The sequence below is a fragment of the Melanerpes formicivorus genome, unplaced genomic scaffold (assembly GCF_026170545.1).
Source record: "Melanerpes formicivorus ecotype bairdi unplaced genomic scaffold, bMelFor1.0.p_v2 SCAF_9, whole genome shotgun sequence".
NCBI classification, from domain to species: Eukaryota; Metazoa; Chordata; class Aves; order Piciformes; family Picidae; genus Melanerpes; species Melanerpes formicivorus.
In genome coordinates, this window is record NW_027142361.1 from 26,733,651 (window position 1) to 26,745,828 (window position 12,178).

General features: G+C 52.3%; 1 protein-coding gene across 2 annotated transcripts; it reads left to right on the forward strand.

The window, feature by feature from the left end:
* Positions 1-4,629: 4,629 nt before the first annotated feature.
* Positions 4,630-11,883, forward strand: PAX1 (paired box 1). 2 transcript variants are annotated; one of them, XM_068142897.1, is made up of 5 exons: positions 4,630-4,693; positions 5,604-6,233; positions 7,472-7,614; positions 7,838-8,057; positions 11,306-11,883. In XM_068142897.1, exons 1-5 carry the CDS (start codon positions 4,690-4,692, stop codon positions 11,395-11,397), a joined length of 1,089 nt encoding a protein of 362 aa, XP_067998998.1. In that variant the 5' UTR covers positions 4,630-4,689; the 3' UTR covers positions 11,398-11,883. The 2 variants fall into 2 exon arrangements, with proteins under 2 accessions (XP_067998998.1, XP_067999000.1); XM_068142899.1 differs by lacking the exon at positions 7,838-8,057.
* The last annotated feature ends 295 nt before the right edge of the window (positions 11,884-12,178 follow it).

Here is a 12,178-nt window from a genome sequence, read left to right on the forward strand (position 1 = left end):
CTGATAGGGCACCTAGGAAAGCCTGGGCAATTAATTTGTGGCTTCCACAGCGATTTGAAGCTAAGCCCCGGTAAAGCCAGAGAAAAAGACACTCAGCAGCCGGTCTGAGTATTTTTTCCCTTATGACCAGCAGTAGAAAAACTGTGTGAGCGTCCTCCAGTGCCACCCTGTGCAGAGTGAGGGTTCCATACCTTTTTTTTTTTTTAAAGGATGGGTGTGCCTTTTCCTCCTTCCCAAACTTGTTCACTGGGAAAAAACATCCTGGAGCTGAATTCAGTGGGGTTTCCTCAGGGCTTCTGTCCTCCTGCAGCCAGGATCTGGGGCAGTCCATCCTCGTCCATCCCCAGGCAGCTCGGTTGAATTCCATCACCAACCCCAGCGTTTAATGAAGCCACTCCCGAGTCAGCCTCCTTCCCATACGTCTGACAGATGTCTTTTAGCAGGATTAAGCCTTCGCTTTGGTTCTCCCTCTCTTTTGAGAGTCTCCATCCCACTCTTGCTTTTGCTAAGAGCCTACAACCTCCAGTCAGACCTCTGCACGATGTTAATGTTGAGAATGGATCAATACTGTCGTCAGACTGCTTGATTATAAAATTTCAATGTGCTAAATTAAGGTGGTGGTGGCCGGAAACTGCACTTCTACAGCTGGTGGGAGATAGATGGGTTCGAAATGCAGCTAAGAAAAAACCCCCACAACCCTCCCACTTCTTTTAGGGCATTAAAAGAGGTTTCAAATCCACCGCCGTGACTTGGAAGCAATCTGAGAATGGTTTACAGGCAGAAAAGGAGGAGAAAATAACGATACTGTCAGTAAAAAGGAAGGTAGGATCCGTCCACTAATATTTATTTAAGCAGAAAGAGTTTTAAATTATCTGTGTTGTCCTCAGATCAGCGAAGAATTAAAGAGAATTTACTGAGTACCCAGGATCCTGCAGCTCTTTGCACATTAAGATTCTCCTCCGAAATTTACTCTTTAGGAAAACAAAACAAAACAAAACAAAGACCCAAACCAAAACAACAAATAAAAAAATATGTGTGTTTTTTTGGTGCATGGTTTGGTGGTTTTTCCTTGCCAGACAGGATTGAGGAGCCGGCAGGCTTGCAGTGAAGTATATTTCATGCAGCTAAAATTGCATCTGACAAATAAAACCGAGTTCTTGTTAATTACTCAACCTGTGGCCTCTACCAGACTGAAATATATATGATTACCCCAAACGGCTCGGACAGCACATTAAGCTTTGAAGAATTATTTTAGTTTCTGAGCTCTCAAAGCCTTGGGTTTTTTTCCCTGCAGAAAATATATTTGTGTGTGTGTGTGTGTGTGTGTGTGTGTTGCCGTGACAGCAGGAGCTCTCAACCCTCTGCATTTAGCCAAAACGCTCCAGAAAAAGGATTGTCAGAAGCAATTTTGTGATCCTTCTGACACACACACAAATAGAACAGGCTTTTTGGATAATGTTGCACCCGGGTAATATTGCACTGAGCTGTGTCAGGGAGGGATGTTAGGATCGCAGCGTGCCCTACACCGGCAGCCACTTGTTTGGGATGGATTTACGCGTTTTGATGGGTCCAGGCAGAATACGACCTCGACGGCTAAAAATATCCCCTCGGAATCGGGAATGGATAAAGAATAAATCATGGGAAGACACAGGGGAGCCCCTGCCTTTAACTACATTATCTGCTAGCTGCTGCGTTAAAGCCATCTTCTTGGCGTTTCAAGTTAAACGCTGAAATCTTTCTACTTACAAATTTAAAAGGAAAGCTTTCTGATCTACCTGCTTCCCCGATGAGAAATGCTGCTGTTTTCAGCAAAAATCGTCCGTCTCTCACAAGGAAGGCACAAATATATACACAAAACTCCAGCAGCTTTTGCAAATATAGAGATTCCGCCCCCCCCCCCCCCCAGCCCCTCGAGCTCTCCGTTGCAACAGCAGCAAGAAAATAAAAGTTTTCCGCGTCAGACCGTGAGCGCAAGATCGCAGCGGAGAGGGATAAAAAGAGAGGGAGGAGTAGAGAAAGAAGATGGAAAGGGGTAAAAAAGCCGGAGCAATTCAAATCACCTCAGAACAAGGGCGGGTGGCGTGGGAGGGGTGACTCCCGTGGGCAGCAGATTTGGGGGTGCCGGGTTGGGACATATTATTAATGACTTTACTCCCCGTTCGATGAGCAAGAGCGGCTCGTTTCGAGAGGGCCGGCTGGCTCCATGCTTGCCCGCTCCTGGCCTGGACAGCAGGGGGCAATCGTTCTTCTGCCCTCTGGGCGAGGGGAGAGGTGACCTCCCTGCCTGCAACCCCCTGCTATGTCTGCCCCCTGCTCCCCGTTCCCCTCCTCCCAGCCCCTGTCTTCGTCTCAGCTTTTGCCGTCCTTTTATTTTCCATTTACCTTTTCCTTTTCAAAAATTTTCTTTTTAATTCTTACTTTTCGTTTTCCTTTTAATTTTCCTTTTTTTTTTTTTTTTTCCTTTTTCTTTCTCTTTGTCATTTTCTTTCCTTTCTCTTGTCTTTTTTCGGTTTTCTATTTAACGTTTCCTTTCTTTATTTTTTATTGTTTCTTCTTTCTCATTTGTTTTCAAATTTTCTCTTTCTCCCCTCTTCCCTCTCTTAATTTTCTACTTCTTCTTCTTCTTAGTTTTAACTCTTATATCACGCCTATTTTTTTCTTCTTTTTTTTTTTCATTTTCTTTTCGCTATTCTTTTCCATCTCTCCCCCCCACCCTTTTCTTATCCTTTCACCTCTTAATTTCCTTCTGCTTTTCTCCCTCTGTTTCCTTCATTCTTCATCTCTCCTCTCCCTTTCCCACGCACACCCGCCTGCACCCGGCCAGGCTCTGATTACCTCCCGCCGGTACCAGGCAGCCCCTCGGCCACATCTCCCTACCCTCTGATGACACCAAACTCTTGCCCCTTCTATCTCAAACCCTATTGAGTTAGAACCCGCCGGGGCAGCCTGAGGGGCCGATGGGACGGGGCAAGAGTCCCAAAGGATTGCAGCAGGAAGCCGAGAGCCGCATGCTGATAGTTTCCCGCGGCAGGTGGCCGTCGGAAGGGCTGCCCGGGGGAAAATGGACAGATTCTGCTGAGGGGATGGTTGTATCTTTTGTCGTTAAAACCCTAGGGAAAGACTCCCCCAGCAGCCAGTCCCCGGTGAAAGGGGCTGCGAGCTGACTGTGGTCATGGGTGTGCGCATCATATTGGGATGGGGCATGAGGGCTGGGACAGGACCCCCATACGCCCCGAAAGAATCGTCCCGTTGTATTCCCAGGGCAAGGAGAAAGACACCGGGTCTCCTCGGCCGCTTTTCGATCTCCTCCTGCCCACAAGCTAAGGTCAGCCGCTCCTGTGTGGGGTGAGAGTGCGAAACTCATCACGACGGCGATCCCCTGGGGTATGCAACCGGGGAGGTCCGGGGAAAGGGAGGCAAACACGGAGCACCCATGCTTTTGCGAGTCCCATCTGCTTTTTAATCGATACGCTTTTTACCCGAGGGCTGATTTCTAGCGGTACCCGACCCCGGCGGGGTAAACCCCACGTTTCGGGGGAGAGGAAGCGGGGGGAAAGGGAGCAACGATATGCGGGGTTCGTCCTGTGCCCAGTCCCCCATAGATGCTGTGCTCCTGGCAGGAGAAGCCGTTTGCCCCTCCTGCCCGCCGCTGCCCGCGTTGCCGTGAGGAGGCCGAAAGCCGGGGTAATGGGGGCTGCCCGCTCCCGTTGCCCGCCTCTGCCCCATGACATCCCCGATTTAAAACCCGAATAAAACCAGGTTTTCGATGAGGCTGCGAAAGTGATGCCCGCGGCTGGCTGGGAGGCAATTTCACCTCTCCCCCCAAACTCTTTCAATTGTTTGAGGAGAAACACAACCTTCCCATCGACTTTCGGGGGGTATGGAGTGAAAAAAATCCACAGAAATCCCCCAAACGCTGGCCCCATCCTGGTTTTATGAAGCTGTCTTTCTGAATGATTATTTGGATAACAAAATGACGTATTTCGATGCCGGGTGGGCAGATTTCCATGGGAAGCCAGACGGAGAAGGTGTCTGCCCGTTGGCCTGGAGCAGACCCCCGCTGCCAAGCAGCTCCCATTACCCTCGAAAGCACAACAAGCCCTTTGCTCCTTGGAGTCCCCAGCCATGTCCCCGTCCGTGGGCCCAGTGGGTGCTGGAGCCGGGGCAGGTGTCCGTGTCCACGTCCGGCGTGGGAAACGAAGGCGCAGACGGCACCGGGGCAGGGGCAAGACATTGAGAGGGGGGGCGTGGAGACACCCTGCGCTACCCCTCTCCGCATCTCTAAAAGGGGTCTCTGTGTGTGTGGAGGTAGGGGGTGTCCCATGGGAATGGGGCGAACAACCCCATCCGGGCTCTGGCCCCGCGGGGGCGGGCTGAGGGTGCCGTGTGTCCCCCCCCCTCCCCATTCTCCGCTCGGAGCGGCTCGGGAGCCAATGGGCGTCCCCCGCACCATGACGGCCGAGATTGACGTGTTTCCCACGTCAAATTGATCCCAAGTAAGCGGCGGGGGCTCCCCGGGAGCGGGGGAACCGGCCCGGCTCCGCCAGCACAGCCCCGCCGCCGGCTCCTGCCCAGCCCGGCCCGCCCTCCGCCGCTCCTCGGGACCTCTATGCCGGGACAGGGACAGCGGGTCGACGGGCAGGCGCTGCCCCCGAGCCGGGCCGAGCCGAGCTCCCCGGGTGCCCGGCGATGGGTAAGAGCGGGCGGCCGTGGGAAGGGCGCCGGGACGGGATCCGCGGAGGGGGCGGGAGGGGGGGGTCACCAGGCGGGGTGGACCCCCTGTCCCCTCGCTGCGGCACGGCGTGCCCGGCTGTGGAGGCCCCCGGCTCTCCAGTCATCCCTGCCTCCGCTTTTGCTCCGTTCCCTTTCTTCGTTCTTTCTCCCGTTCTCCTTGTTTCTCCTTTTCTTCTGCCTCTCCCTCGTCCCGTTTCTTTTTATCTTTTTTTTTTCTCCCTCTTTTTTCTTTTTCTCCTTTCGTCTCCTTTGTTTATTTCTCTTCCCCCCCCTTCTTTTCCCCCCCATCTTTTCACCTTCACTATCTTTCACTTTTCCCCCTCTCTTTCTTTCTCTTTTCCTCTCTTCATCCCCCGCCCCCCTCTTTCCTTCTTTTCCCTCTCTTCCTTTTCTTCCCTTTTCTCCTCCTTTCCCCCTCTTTTTTTTCTTTCCCCTTTTTTTCCTTTTTTTTTTTCTTCTCCCCCCCCCTTTTTCCTTCCCTTTTCATCTCCCTCCCATTTTCTTTACCGCCTTTGTTTTTCCTTCCCCCCCTTTCCTTTTAATTTTTCCTCTTTTCCTTTTCCTCCCCCCCTTGTCTTTTCCTTTCCCCCCCTTTCGTTTTCCTTCAGACTTTTTCTTCCCCCCTCATTTTGCCTTTTCCTTCTCTCCCTCCTTTCCCCTCTTTTTCCTTTCCCTCCTGTTTCTTTTCCTCCAAATTCCCTTCCCTTTAATTTCCCCGTCTCCATCCCACTCCCTCCTGCCTCCTCGATTCGTGTCGCCCGGACATCCCCCGGCGGACCCTGATTCGTCCGGGCAGCGCGTCCCCCCATCCCTCCTTCCTTCCCTCCTCCTCGCCCCATCTGGCCCGTAACGGCCCCGTCCCGCCGCAGAGCACACGTACGGGGAGGTGAACCAGCTGGGAGGTGTATTCGTGAACGGGCGGCCGCTGCCCAACGTCATCCGACTGCGGATCGTGGAGCTGGCTCAGCTCGGCATCCGGCCCTGCGACATCAGTCGCCAGCTCCGCGTCTCCCACGGCTGCGTCAGCAAGATCCTGGCCCGCTACAACGAGACCGGCTCCATCCTGCCCGGGGCTATCGGCGGCAGCAAGCCGCGGGTCACCACCCCCAACGTGGTCAGGCATATTCGCGACTACAAGCAGGGAGACCCCGGCATCTTCGCCTGGGAGATCCGCGACCGGTTGCTGGCCGACGGCGTCTGCGACAAGTACAACGTCCCCTCGGTCAGCTCCATCAGCAGGATCCTGCGGAACAAGATCGGGAGCCTCTCCGAGCCCGGCCCCTACGACGGGGTCAAGCAGCCCCCCCCGCAGCCTGCCCTGCCCTACAACCACATCTACCAGTACCCTTACCCCAGCCCCATGGCCTCCACGGCCGCCAAGATGGGGGGTCACCCCTGCGGGCCCGTGGCCACCGCTCACGTCAGCTTGCCACGCTCCTGGCCCTCGGCTCACTCCGTCACCAACATCTTGGGCATCCGCACCTTCGTGGAGCAGACGGGTGGGTATCACGCTCCGGCCTCCTTCAGAGCAAGGGGGAGGTCGGGCAGGGATCACCCCTTCCCCGTCTGTCGAGCAGCTCTTTCACCCCTCCCAATTAATTTTCTCGGGGGGGTTTATTTGGTGGCCGCACCCCGCTCTGGCAGGAGGGGCCCAGATGTGGCGAAGCTCAGACATCTTGAACTTTTTACGGAAAAATATGGAAAATATTTTCGAAGAGATGATAGATTGGTGACCGCAAATTGGGAGCCCTGAATCTCCCCTTGTAAAGGGGGGGAAATATGGAAAAGGGGCGGTGGGGTGCGGAGAGGAGAAAATAAAACAAGGGAGGGAGGAAAAGAGGAGAGAAAAACAAATCAGGGTAGAGAAAAAAAGGGGAAAGGCAAAGCAGGAGAGGGGGAAAAAGGGATAAAAACAAATATGGGGAGGGGAAAAAGTGGTGAAAAAACCGAAATCCGTGGAGCGAAAAAAAGAGGCAAAAAACAGACTAGGGGAGGGAAATAAGTGGGGAGCAATTAAAGCTGGAAAGGGAAAAGAAGCAAGAAAAACAAACACGGGCAGGGGAAAAAGGAGGGAGAACGAAACCAGAGTAGGGGAAAAAGACGGGGGAAAAGAAGGAAAAGAAGAAGGGAAGCCACCTGTAAAACAGACACGGGGCTTTCCCCGAGAAATCGCCTTGATTCTCCTAAAAACCAAGCCAGGGAGGAGGAATCGAGGAGCGCGGCCGGGCTGCTGGAGCCCAGCTCCGGGGAGGGGATACACACACACACACTGGATGTGGTGGGGTGGTGGGGGAATGTGGGTCCCTTTATTCTTCAAAAAGTAAATCAATCGCAAGCTTTTTCCTCCGTGCGATCATTTATCTTTAAAATTCCGATGTCACTTTTATAAGTCTCCTTCGTCAGAAGAGAAATTTGGCCTTGGGAGCGGATTGGGGGTGGAATGGAGAGTCTAGGAACAGGGATTTGGGACGGAGGCAAAATTAGGTGTACCTCTCCCGGAGGTGTACACGAAATTTCGGCCGTTAGAACCGAGCCTTTCCGGGATGCATTCCCAGGCTGGTGGCAGAGAGCAAGAGGCAAGGCGGCTCTGTGCCCCCCTCCCTGTCGGGTTTATGCGAAGAAGCACCTGCAGCCTAGGGCTTTCTCCCCATTTCGCCCCAATCCTTGCCCTGAGACACAGAGATCTGGCTCACAGCGAGGGCTAACGCTAACGGAGACGCTTCTCTCTCCTCTCCAGGGGCTCTGGCTGGCACAGAGGGGTCTGCTTACCCCCCCAAAATGGAAGACTGGTCCAGTGTGAACAGGACGGGCTTCCCCTCAACTCAGGCTGTCAACGGCATTGACAAGGCTGCCGTGGAAGGAGATATCAAATACCCGCAGGTAACTGCTCTGGGGGACAGGAGGTGACAAGGCAAGGGAGGCAAGAGGAGAAAAAAGAGACAGGCAGAAGTAGGGCAAGAGGGGGTAGTAGGGTATGAGTTGGGGGGCAGGAGGGGACAAGGCGGCGGGGAACGATTTCCCATTGCGTTCAATGAGCAGCCGGGCTGATTGTTTTGAGCCCATTCCCCTCGTACCCTAGATATCTCTTTGTCCTTGTCCCCAGCCCCCGCCGGGACTCTCCTCGGTGAGTAGCTTCCTCCCAGCCTGTGCTTATCCCCCTTCCAACCAACACGGCGTCTACGGCGGCCCGCCTGGCGGCTATCTCCCCCCGGGCCCCCCCTGGCCACCACAAGGTAGCCCTTTGGGCCACCACGGACCCGGAGTGACGGTGCACGGAGGCGACTTGGCCACGGCGATGGCGTTCAAGCAGCCCGGGAGGGGAGGTGAGCTGAGCGGGGGGGATAGGCGTGCACGTCTGGGAGTGGGGCTGCGGAGCCGGGGCCCTCCGGGGTCTCGGAAGGGGCAGGAGAAAAGGGGTAGTAAAAAGACTCGGTGCGGGTTCCCCCACCCTGATGCAGAAGTGAGTATTTTAACCATCTTTGACATGTTGAAAATTCAGGATATTTCCCCCACCCCATGAGGGCTTTCGGGCTCAGTCGGGCTGTCGAACGAGGTCTCCGGGTTTTTGCCTGCTTGCTGCTCGTCTCCCAGCCCCCCCTGCCGCAATATTCGATGGGTGCTGCTCCGGCTCCCAACCCCTTTTCTGCCCGGCCTCAACCAGCACATCGGGATTCTAAACTAGAAATCTTTTTTCTTTCTTGTTTGCGCTGGAAATGACCAGGGAAGGAGGGTTGGATTTTGGGGGAAACCTCCGCTTTTCATCAGGGAATCTTCTTCCCGGTGCAGTTTGCGGGACCGGGGAAGGACCTGCGGCTCCTCAGAGGCTTTTCCCCACGTCCTCCCAAAATGAGCAGCGATAAAATAGACATTCTGACGGCATCCATCTTAGCGAGGAGTCCCGCAGACAGGGCAGGAGCCTCGGGTTGGAGTTATTGCCATCATAAATCCCCTGCTGAGAATTGGGGGGGGGGGGGGAAGGAGAGGGAGGGGGTAAAAGCAAACCCGGGGGGTGGATCGGAACGTCTAGACTAGGGGTTGGTAATTAGGGCGGTTCTCTTATCTTCCGCTAATTATTTCGGCTTGGTGAGGGAAGGTTTATTTCCGCGGTGGGAGGTTTCGTTCTGCGTGTAAAACCCCTGCCGATTTTACCCCCGTCCCCAGTGTCCCTCCTTTTCCGTGGTAATCTATGATTCTATGATAATCAGATTTGATATTCTTTTCCACATTTCTAACGCATTGCCTACTTTTACACCGATTGGTTTTATTTTATGTTTTATTTTTTTAAATTATTATTCCCCGCCCCCCCCCCCCCCCCCCCCCCCCCCCCCCGGTTGCTTCGGTTTTGGTTATTTTTATACGAGGGTTTTGCTGGTGGTAGACTCATCGCGGGGATGAATCCTCTCGAGTGTTAGAGATCAGGAAATCGATTTAATAAAAGGAATAATAAATATAGAGAAACGGAGCAAAAGGAAGTGAGGGAGAAGAAAGGAAAGAAAAAGGAAAGGAATAAAAAAAATGGAAAGAAGGAAAGGAGGAAAGGAATGAAAAAATAGGAAAGAGGGAGGAAGGAAGGAAAAAGGAAAAAAAAAAGGAATGAAGGAAGAAAGGAAAAAGGAAAGAAGAAAGAAAAAAAGGAAAAAGGAAAGAAGGAAGAAAAAAGGAAGGAAGGAAGGAAGGAAGGAAGGAAGGAAGGAAGGAAGGAAGGAAGGAAGGAAGGAAGGAAGGAAGGAAGGAAGGAAGGAAGGAAGAAAAAAGGAAGGAAGGAAGGAAGGAAGGAAGGAAGGAAGGAAGGAAGGAAGGAAGGAAGGAAGGAAGGAAGGAAGGAAGGAAGGAAGGAAGGAAGGAAGGAAGGAAGGAAGGAAGGAAGAAAAGAGGAAGGGAGGAAGGAAGGAAGAAAAGAGGGAGGAAGGAAGGGAGGAAGGGAGGAAGGGAGGAAGGAAGGAAGGAATTCGGGAGGAAGAAAGGAAGAAAAGAGGAAGGAAGGAAGAAAAAAGGAAGGAAGAAAAGAAAGGAAGGAAGGAAGAGGAAGGAAGGAAGAAAGAAAAAAGGAAGGAAGGAGAAAAAAGGAAGGGAAGAAGAAAGAAAATAGAAGAAAGGAAGAAAGAATAAAGGAAGAATGGAAGAAAGAAAAATGGAAGAAAGAAAAAAGGAAGTAATATAAGAAAGGAAAAAGGAAAAAGAAGGAAAGAAAATGAATGCAGGAGGACAGATGACCTGTTTGTATTCATTCTATTTTCGAGGCATTTTCAATTACTTGGAGCCTGATTTTTCTGCCTTGCCAGTCTTCAAGCTATCTCTGCTGAAAGTCCAATCAAGACTTCCTTTAAACATTTGTGACTTTTCAGTTTTATGTGGTTTTAGTTTGGCTTTTGAGGACTTTATAATTTTTTTTTTCTCCTTTAAAGGTTCTTCTTCTTCTTCTTCTTCTTCTTCTTCTTCTTCTTCTTCTTCTTCTTCTTCTTCTTCTTCTTCTTCTTCTTCTTCTTCTTCTTCTTCTTTTCCCTTTTATTTCTTCTTTTTTTTTTTCTTCTTATTTTTTTTCTTTTTTTTTTTCTTTTTTTTTTTTTTTTCTTTTTCCCCCCCCCCCCCCCTTTTTTCCCCCCCCCCCCCTTTTCCCCCTTTTTAATTTCCTACAGATCGACTTTCTGGTTCCACTAATTTGGGACGACCCAAATATTGGATTATGCTGCAAAACTCTCCCTCTATCCCCTGTCCCGAGAAGGGAGGAGTGTTGCTGGGGCGGGGGAGGAGGGGAAGGGGACGGGGCAGACGGCCCCCTCCTCTCCTGGGGACGGCAGTCCTCGGTCCCTGCAAAAAGGGGGGAGGGGAAAGAGACAAAGAGAAGGGAAGAAAGGAGGAGAGAAGGAAAGAAATAAGGAAAGGGAGAGACAAATTCAGCCGGTCAGTTTTGCCCTCCAAGTTTCTTTTTCTGATGTCACAGCTCCTGTTTCCCTCTCCAAGTCTCCTTGCTTATCCCAATGCCTGTAGCAGCCCCAGACACTCCTCCCTGAGGACTGGTGTGTGTGGCAGGACTGGGTGGGAGGTACAGGTGGTCTGGGCCCCTGCAACCCACTGTGATGCCTGCTGGGGCTGGGCTGTACCTGGGGTGAGCTGGGGATGGCAAGAAGCTCAGTAGTTTATCTACTGCTGGTGAGGTGTAAAGGTGTTTTCCCCATCCCCTTTCCCCTACTTCCTGGCACTGGTGGCACTGTCCCCTTCCAGGGCACCCCAATCACAGGCATGAGACACGTTCTTTCCGTGGCTGGGCTGGGTTTGGGTCTCCTTCATAGATAGATCTAGCTCTTCAGCAATGGCAGAGGGGGCCCTGACATCATCATGACCCCCCCTTTCTTCCCCTTTTCTCCTGAAAGGGCATTTCTGAAGTCATGACTTTCCTGGAGGCAGGTGGGTGGTGGGCTCTGAGGGGTAGAAGTGCTTTTGAGTGGCCATTGGAGGAGGGTGCACATGCATCCAACCATGGATTGTGCCTGGCTGCAGCAATGTGTTTTGAGTCCATCAATTCACTGCCTTGTTGTTGTCTTTTATTTCCTCCCACCTTCCCTTCTTGCAGCTGTGGACAGAAAACTTGTCAGCCCTGTGGGGAAACCTCCAGACCCTCTAAATACCATCCATGGACTCTCTATCCCAGCCTCCTCCTCCTAGAGCTTCTGAGCAGTGGTCCAGAGACAGTGACTCTTGGAATAAGCACCTGTGAACTCTAACCAAAGCCCGAAGTGCCACCAAACTGTACCCAAAGTGCCATTGAGCAGTACCTAAAGTGCCAGTACCTTGGGCAGGTGCCTGCAGGGATGAAGATATGCCTGGATTGTCAGAGGTGACATCTTCCATGGCAAATCCCTGTGCAGGGAAGCACAGGCAGGATGTTCACTCACACTGTACCTCCATTGGACTGGAAAGGGGTGACAGAAGAGACTCAGCCTTCTTTATTTTGTCTATTCCCCCTCCCCCACCCCTCCATTGTTTTCAGTTTTTCTTTCTCCTTCCCATGTTCCCAAAGACCATTTGGTGCAGGGCAGCAAACACCTCCATCCCCAGCCATCATCTCTGCCCCAGCACTGGAATGGGCAAATGTGCCACAAGGTTTTATGATATATTTTTATAATAACAAACCTTAATAAAAAGTGACTATTGTGGGCACATGCTGCTGGCCTCCATCTCTCGGGGGCTGGCTTAGCACCACTACTTCTCCTGTTGTCCTCCAGACTCAGACTGCAAGTTGCCTGAGAGTGACTGAGACCTGCTGGAATAGACCTTGGGGACACTTGGCTGGGAGAAAACACTCTGGGCTGGCTCTGGATCTGTGCACCCAACCCACCCTGCCAAGGACCCTGTGTTTGCTCTGAGCATGCTGCAGCCCTGCTTTTCAGGGCTAAGGGCAGATTTGAGGGGGTCCATGGTCCTGCTGGGTGACTCCTGATGCTCT